Source organism: Nicotiana sylvestris, chromosome 9 (genome assembly GCF_000393655.2).
Source record: "Nicotiana sylvestris chromosome 9, ASM39365v2, whole genome shotgun sequence".
Taxonomy (NCBI): domain Eukaryota; kingdom Viridiplantae; phylum Streptophyta; class Magnoliopsida; order Solanales; family Solanaceae; genus Nicotiana; species Nicotiana sylvestris.
This window is the reverse complement of record NC_091065.1, coordinates 172,623,912-172,632,851: the sequence shown is the minus strand read 5'-3', so window position 1 is coordinate 172,632,851 and position 8,940 is coordinate 172,623,912. Positions and strand designations below refer to the sequence as shown.

Sequence of the window (8,940 nt, the reverse complement as noted above, 5' to 3'; positions counted from 1 at the left end):
TCTTCCAGTAGAATTTTGTGCATACAGTAGGCGGGGTTGATCCCCTTTATGTCTGTTATGGTCCACCCAATGGCAGTCTTGCACTCCTTAAGTACCTGCAAGAGTTGTTGCGCCTGCACATCTAACAAACTAGATGAGATAATAACAGGTAATGTGGAGTTAGGTCCAAGGAATTCATACTTGAGATGGTTGGGCAATGGCTTTAACTCCAGCTTTGGTGGTTCTTCGATAGATGGCTTGGCTGGAGGAGTCTCTCGATTTTCCAAGTGCAAGGGCTCAAATTCTAGAGTTCTATCCCAGAACCCTCTACCCTCTAATGCCAACACTCATTCCGCCAGTTCCTCTCCATTCACCTCATTCAAATTCATTAAACATGCAGCAAGGGGGTCCTCAATGGTTAGCACCTCATCATCAGTCTCTACGATTACATCCACGGCATCAATAAGAGAACAATTGGCGAATTCACTTGGTCGCCTCATAGATTTCTGCACATTGAATGTTATCTCCTCATTGTTCAATCTCATCTTGAGCTCCCCGGTTTTACAATCAATGAGAGCTCTCCCTGTGGCCAAGAATGGTCTTCCCAAAATTATGGGAATCTCTTCATCTACTCTGCAGTCTAAGATCACAAAATCTGTAGGGAACACAAATTTCCCTACCTGAATTAGCACATCATCTAAGATACCAGAGGGTCGTTTCACTGTCCTGTCAGCCAGCTGCAACAACATAGAGGTGGGTCTAGCTCTTCCAATGCCCAGCCTCTTGTAAATTGCCAGGGGCATAAGATTGATGTTGGCCCCTAGATCACATAGTGCTTTAGCAAAAGCAAAATTACCAATAGTGCATGGAATTGTAAAGCTCCCTGGGTTAGACAGCTTTTCTGCAATTAGTTTAGTCACCACTGCACTACTTGTCTGAGCAAGAGTAACTGTGTCCAAGTCTTGGAAATCAAACTTTCGGGACATCAAGTCCTTCATCATTTTTGCATACCCAGGCATCTCCTTCAAAGCTTCAATCAATAGTATGTTTACCTGGATTTGTTTCAGCATTTCGAAGAACTTCTTGTATTGCTCCTCCTTTTGGTACTTAGCCAACCTCTGAGGGAAAGGTGCAGGAGGTCTCTTCTTCCCAATCAACTGGGATTGATCCTTATCAGCTGCTATATCAACTACAGGTTCCTGGACTGTCTCAGCTTCTTTCTCGGTCGCATTCTGAATGCTATTTTCTTCCTGGGCAGGCTGGACTGGCACCTCCGTCAGTTTCGTTGACTCGTCCAACTCAATAGGCACTGGTATAAGTGTCTCAGTTTGTCTAGTTTCTCGAGCCCTCTCTTTCTCTACATCCAAATTTCTGTCATTACGTAGACTTACCGCCATCAGCTGCTTTGGGCCTTGATCTTTTGGATTTATCTGGATGTCTGCAGGTAGTGTCCCATGAGGACGATTGTTCAGAGACATAGAAATTTGGCCCACTTGCACTTCAATATTCTTGATTGCTGCATCATGTGCATTCACTCTCTCATTAATCTTTGCATTAGACCCAATAACATGCTGCATCATTGCCTCAAGTCTAGCAAACCCATCTTCCTCCCTTCCACCATGCTGCTGTTGAGAAGGGTTATACCATTGCTGCTGATTCTGATTATTATATCCCTGTGGCCTTGGGTATGGTGCCATATTGTTAGGGGGGGGTCTCATACCTCCCATGTTTCCATTGTTGAACTGTGGATGGACTGGCCTGTATTGCTAATTTTGTTGGCCCCAATTCTGACCACCCTGTCTCTGGCCTCCATAATTAGACACATAATTCATGTCTTCAGGGTAGTGGTGATGATCATGTTCTGCATTCCATTGGTTACCGATTGGCTGACTAATGTAAGATGCACACAAACCCCCATTGGTAGTATCTACGATGTGTACCTGCTGCTTCTGCCTTGACTCTTCCACCTTTTTGGTGAGTATACTCATCTGTGTCAATAAGGTGGCCATATTTTCAGCCATAGAGTTGGATGGATCTAAGGGCATTGAGTGAACCACTGGAGTGATAGGTGCATTCCTGGTTGTTCATCCCCAATTTTGTGCCATCTTGTCAAGCAGACTCTGGCCTTCTCTCCATATTTTGCTCAAAAATGCTCCACCAGCTGAAGCATCAACAATGTTCTTCACGCTATCTGACAATCCCATATAAAACCGCTGCCCCAACATTAGATCTGGAATACCATGGTGCGGGCATATAACCAGCATCCCTTTAAAGCGCTCCCATGTTTCATGCAGTGTCTCCATTGGTCTCTGTTTAAAACTCAAAATTTCATCAATTTGTTGAGCAGTCTTATTGGGTGGGTGGAACTTGTTATGGAATTGCCTGACTAACTCATCCCAAGTTGTTATAGAATTTATGGGAAGTAAGTTTAGAAAAGTCTGGGCAGCTCCTATCACTGAGAATGGAAACAATAACAGCTTGATTGCTTCAGGAGTTACGTTGGGCTGCCTTTGGGTTTTGTAGATAGAGAGGAAGTTCTTCAAGTGCTGCTGAGGATCTTCGACTTGCGACCCCGAAAATAGTCCCTTTTTCTGCAACAAGTGCAGCATGTTATTCGTATTTGGAATGACTCAGCCTGTATCTACGGAACTACAATGGTTGTGGACAGATTTTCAGCTGTGGGTTGTGCCCAGTCATAGAGAGCAGCCTCTGGCACTATTGGTAGCGCTGGGTTTTCCTCGTGATCCCCCATGACTGTTTCGAATTGTTCAGTTGTTGGTTGTTGTTTGTTTTTTCGATTAGCCCAATTCAAGGCCTTGAAAACTTTCTCGGGATCTGATAATGCTTCAAATACTTCACCAGATCTCGATGAGTTTCTAGGCATGCACCTGTGCAACCAAGTCAACAAACGTTAAAATTTCAATGTAAAAATTGGGTATAGAGAAAAAATGACTACAATAAGAATTTTTGTACTTCTTTCAGTTGTAATAGATAACACCGTTAATTCCCCGGCAACAACACCAAAAATTTGGTCACGCCCAACTATGCCTTATAAAAGGACAATGCGGACGTTGCAAAAATAACCTGAGTATTTATGCCTAGAGTCGAATTCACAGAGAATTAACCTATCAATTATTTTCGTTGGACTTACTAAATTCTTTAGAATCAACTTCCCCAAACGTTGTGAATAACAGTTGATGGTATATTTAATAACTAAGATTGAAAGTCAATAAACAGTTGTAAACTAAATATGCTTAAGTTGTGAACAATAATGAGAAGGTTCTAAGGTAGTGATTTCCCCTATTGATGGAATCCCTTCTGTTTATGTTTCATATAGATTTACCAACACATCTCTATCAATCATGAACACTCTTTTTACCGTGAATCTCTCCCGAGTAATCACGATAATTTACTAGACGCACTCTTCCGAGATACGCTAGTTGGCTTTGTTTATTACAGTTCCCTTTAGATTGCACCCAAGACTTCGTTATCCCTAATCCCACCTTTAAACCCGCAGTTATAGATCCCTCTTATACTTTGGGAGTGATGCTGTTCAACAATTACCTAAATATGCACTCTCTCTCGAGTTATGCATACTAATTAGGCACAGCTAATTGAGGATCCTGTCAATTAACTACAACAAATACGTAGTTGAACAAATAGAGATTAAACTGGCAAACTATATTAACATAATCAAGAAGTTCATCCTTCAATAGGTTCCATCAAAACCCTAGACAAAGGATTTAGCTACTCATGACAATGGGTAAATAAACTATGAAAATATTCATGATCAAAATTCCCAGAAAAATAAAGAGAAGAAGAAAATATGATGTTTTGGGTGATCTCTCACACTTGTTTTTCTTGCCAAAGTACTCTCTAAAACATTACATGCCTCCCTTGGGCGAGTTCTATTATTTAATATAGGGTTTTGGGCTAAAAATCCTGTATTTTGCACTTCAGTCCCTCAATTTTCCGCTTCCTATCGCGGTCCTACCGCGGTTATGCCAGGACCGCGGCCAACTAGCCTCTTAGAATCCGCAACAGCCTTCTACCGTGGTCCGACCGCGGTTACGCCAGGACCGCGGCAGTCCATCTCCAGTTCTGGTTTTGCTGCCTTCGCGTGGTGCACTTAGCGGATATTGTAAGATTGGCCTCTTTTTCTCCGTAATTGATCCCAAAAGTACTCCAAAGACTGCTTTTATTGTATATAGCCTGCAAAGCATGAAAATCACTAATTAGAGCATTCTGTTATCACTTTTTACCATAAACACTATATAAGAAGGTGGTTCTTTAGGGTCTAATTATAGTCCAATTCACCTATTATCAGTACCAGTCTTTGGTACGCGCATTGCGATTGTGTAAGTAAGATAATTTTCTAAAAGAAATCTCATAAATATTATACCACAAATTGTATAATAAAAATATTGTTATTATAGAAATTGAGAAGATGATATTTATAAAAAGGAATTAAAATTAGAGATATGAGATGCTTTCAATCTCAATTATAGTTTATTCAAAACTTTAATTACACATCATACACAAGAATACAATCACACTCCTTTCTACCCCCGAAAGATATGTGTGTTATGAATCGTGGGTTAAAGAGTTTTTCCAATTGAAGTGAGAAATTTGAGTACGGATGTTACAACCCATATCCACATGTGTTAGTTCATGCCATATATTAGTTAACATAAATCCAAGAAGGAATTATCTTTGAGATGATAAGAAGTCAATCCTATTGGTCTTAAGTGATACAAGAGTGTATAAGGGTGATTAACCAGTATTAGAAGTTAAACGAATCAAGGATGTTGTAACTCGTATTTTTAGGTAATCTAGCGGTGCTTAATACACTCAAGAGGTCATTTATTAAGGTATTTTAATCATATAATATCCGTATCATAAGTCTTGAAGTCAAACGAGTTATGAAACAAAAGTCGACAAAAGTTGTCGCAACTTAGGTTCATAATTTTACTTAAACATTAGGTCAAATGTTTCTAATCTTTTCTCATAATTTACAAGGAATTACGGGGTGATCTACCCACCAAATTAAAGATCTATGAGTCTAGTTTCCAACGCATTAAACCGTTCATCGATACGATCTCGGAGTAGAGAGATATTCGCGTTTTCGCGAGACTGCGCCAAGCACCTCTCTATGGGGCCCACTAAGTCGGTTTAAGATATTTGGACCTATATAGGATGACTACAACCCGTTTTAAGTCATTTCTTTTCACTATTTTCAGACCTTAGAACCCTAGGAACATCCTCTCAAGGTTCTCTCAAGATTCAAGACCCAAAAAAAGGGCAAACAACACAAATCAAGTGTCGGGAATTCCGTGGCGCTAGTAAGTCTCTTGTTCTTCTTGTTGTTGCTCATTTTTGTGTCGTTCCAGCTCGTGTGGGAGGTTGTTTTAAAGGGTTTATGTTCTGTAAATACTCCCTCATGTTCTTAATATCAATCCTAGGTGATTTCAAGCCTTCTAAAGTGATTCTAGTGCCGAAAAACACTAATTGATCGCTAGTTTCGCTTTTTTGTTGTTGTGGCAGCATTGGAGGGATATTTCATGGAAATTTAAGGTCAAATTGGAGTTTTTCTTTCTGTATAAAGGTAAGGAACCTCTTACTCTATATGTATTTAAGATTATCCAAGTTGCGGCTAAGCCATTGAAGCTAGAACTTGTGAAATATATATCGAAAGGCTTGGTAGTAATGTTATTATTTTGTGGACTGTTTTGCGTTGCTGTTGGGCTGCGTATTTTACTACTGTTTTGTGGAGATTTGGAGGAGAAAGAGTGTGGAGAAACACCATATATATGTAGGGTTGTGGGATGATAGTTATTCGTAACATTTCTGGGTCGTTTGACATGACTACGGTGGTCGTCGTATGTATGATGTAATAAGGTTGTGCGTGGACTGTTTTGGGAGGCTCAATATGTTTATTATTGATGTTGTTTGGGCTATTTGGTGATTGTTTGGAATGGTTTGAAGTCATATATATAGGGGAGGTGTTGTCCGTTTCATCGTAAAATAGGTTGTGGTCGATATATAATAGTTATGACGCTTAAATGATAACGATAGTATCGTTTCTCTTATTGTAGACTAAGGAGTTTTGACAATTGCATAGCTTGAGATTGGGGCAGTATATACAAGGTATGTGAGGCTATCCCTTTCCTTCTTTTTCACGACTCCGATTGTACATAATGTAATGAACGAGCTTCCAAGATACTCTACTCTTAGAAGCTAGCAGTACTTACATTGTTTTCCCTCTTATGGAACGATTGATGTTAATGTTGCTTCTCTTATTCTTATGTTATCAATGTTATTGGTACTTCCTGATTCTTATAAGGTTCATAGTGAAGAGTTAGTCCTAATAACGTGTACAGAGGATACCGACCTTACGTCACTCCGAAAGGTTTAGAATGTGATTCCATGAGTCGAGCATGCATTATATATATGTATCTATTTTACTCTACCGAGCCACGCTATAGTTGGCCGGGTACGGCACCTATTGTGCAACCACTGATCAGTTGGGTTTTACCGAGCTCCACGTGGCCGGGTACGATTCTACCGAGCCTATTATGGCCGGGTACGATATGATGATGATGATGCCCACAGAGGCGAATGCTTTAAAGGTTTATGTATTTATACATATGTATCATGCATTTCATGTAAGTAGCCCTCAGAGGTACTAAGATGTTACAGGTTGTATATTCTCTATCCTTGCTTACATTACTGATCGTATTTATGGTTCCTTGCCTTACATACTCAGTACTTTATTCGTACTGACGTCCTTTTATTTGTGGACGCTGCATGTCGTGCTGCAGGTCCTGATAGACAGGCAGGTGCAGCTCCCCCACCACAGTAGACTGTCCAGTTCAGCGGTGATTGGCGAGATCCCTTCTCCGGACTTGCCTTGGTCTTGGTATGCAATTTTTGTTATAGACATTATGGGTATGTCGGGGCCCTATTCCGGCTATGTTGCAACACTTATGTTCTTTTAGAGGCTCATAGACAGGTGTCGGCTCATGTATAGTTTGGTATGCCTTGTCGGCTAGTTTTTGTTGTATAGTCTTTCATAGTAGCGTGGTAGCTCATACCTTATATGTAGTTTCTTGATTGTCTGGTCATCCCCTGCTATGTATATTCATGCCGTCATATTTTATTGCTGGTTGACCATGATCTAGGTCTACCATTTATATTGATCTCGTCAGCCCTAAAAGATAATAATGAAGGTTAGATGAAATGTACGTTGGTGCTCGGCAAGTGTGGTCGGGTGCTAGTCATGGCCCTTCAGTTTGGGTCGTGACAAACTTGGTATCAGAGCAAGTCTGTCCTAGGGGTTGTCTATGAGCCGTGTCTAGTAGAGTCTTGATTATGGATGTGTAGCGCGCCACATTTATAATCAGGAGGCTACATGAGATCTAGGGTTGTTACTTCCTTCCTGAATCTAGATCGTGCGTAGAGTTGAGTCGTAAGTGTTTGTCTCTAATATTCACCCTATTTTCTTTCAGCGATGCCTTTGACTAGGAAGTAAACAATTAGTAGACGGCTTGATACAGCTGCGGGAGAGGGTACCAGTCAGGTGCCCCAAGCCAGAGCAGGCCAAAGTGAGGCTCAGAGTGAGATGTCGTCTCATACCTCATCTTCCCCGTCTCCTCCAGAGGATATTAGGAGGCACCCAGCACCTCCAATTCCTCCGTCTGGCACTATAGACCAGGATATGCAGAATGCTTTGCATATATTGACTAGCTTGGTAGCTGCTCAGGCTCAGAGGCAGAATACAGGTGCTGCTGAGAAACCAGTTAGTAAGAGAGTTTGTGATTTTATTAATTTAGACCCTCTAGTGTTTACCAGATCAGACCCCAAGGAGGACCTTCAGACTTTTATTGACCAGGTTCATCGTACACTTCGGGTTATGCATGTTAGTGATACAGAGGCAGTAGATTTAGCTTCTTATCGGCTACGAGATTTAGCGGTTCTCTGGTATGATAGTTGGGAGAGATCCAGGGGTTTGAACGCTCCTCCTGCTGTGTGGAAGGAATTTTCTGAGGCCTTTCTTCGTCACTACTTGCCAGTTGAGATACGACGAGCTAGAGCAAATAAGTTCTTGAACCTTAGACAAGGTAATATGAGTGTGCGAGAGTACAGTATGTAGTTCGATTCTTTATCAAGGTATGCTCCCCATATAGTGGCCGAGATGAGTGATAGGGTGCATTTGTTCATGAACGGATTGGGACCACATCTGATAAATGAGTGCACGACAGCCTCCTTGGTGGAGGGCATGGATATTTCCCGTATTCAGGCTTATGCCCAAACCTTAGAGGATCGTAAGCGCCAGCAAAGGGCACATAGGGAGCAGGATAGGGGCCAGCATAAGAGGGCGAGATTTGCAAGGTATTCTAATGACTTCAGAGGCAGCGTCAAGCCCCAGTCTTCGAGGAGTTCGGCGCCACCTGTAGCTAGTGCTCCCCCATAGTTTCAGAGGCCTCAATATGATCGATTTACCCATTCTGGTCCAGGTCAGAGTTTGCAGGCATCAGGCTTGCAACACCACAGGGATACTAGTCAGACAAGACCCACAACACCACGTTGTGATCATTGCGGCAAGGCCCACTTTGGACTGTGCCGTCGAGGTACTGATGCGTGCTATTCGTGCGGACAGTCTGGCCATATGATGCGGGATTGTCCTAATAGAGGAGGTGATGGTATGGCTCAGCCGACTGGATCTGTGTCTGGTTCTTCCTCATCAGTTCGACCTCCAGCACAGGGTTTTCAGCAGTCGACAGGTCGTGGTAGGGGTAGAGGTGCAGTGCCGAGTTCGAGTGGTGCTCAAAATCGAACCTATGCTCTAGTAGGTCGACAGGATCTCGAGTTGTCTCCAGATGTTGTTATAGGTATATTGACTGTGTTTTCTTATGATGTATATGCGCTGATTGATCCGGGATCTACATTATCACATGTTAC

General features: G+C 41.9%; 1 protein-coding gene and 1 non-coding gene across 2 annotated transcripts; one reads left to right on the top strand and one right to left on the bottom strand.

Moving 5' to 3' along the window:
* Window positions 1-326: 326 nt before the first annotated feature.
* Window positions 327-1,676, bottom strand: LOC138878610 (uncharacterized). Its single transcript, XM_070158303.1, has 2 exons — window positions 686-1,676; window positions 327-418 (listed from the first exon to the last, which is right to left on the bottom strand). The coding sequence occupies exons 1-2, from the start codon at window positions 1,674-1,676 to the stop codon at window positions 327-329; spliced, it is 1,083 nt and encodes a 360-aa protein (XP_070014404.1).
* A 538-nt stretch (window positions 1,677-2,214) lies between these two features.
* LOC138878859 (small nucleolar RNA R71) lies at window positions 2,215-2,321 on the top strand. Its single transcript, XR_011402631.1, has one exon. It is a non-coding gene; the product is annotated as a small nucleolar RNA R71 (small nucleolar RNA).
* The last annotated feature ends 6,619 nt before the right edge of the window (window positions 2,322-8,940 follow it).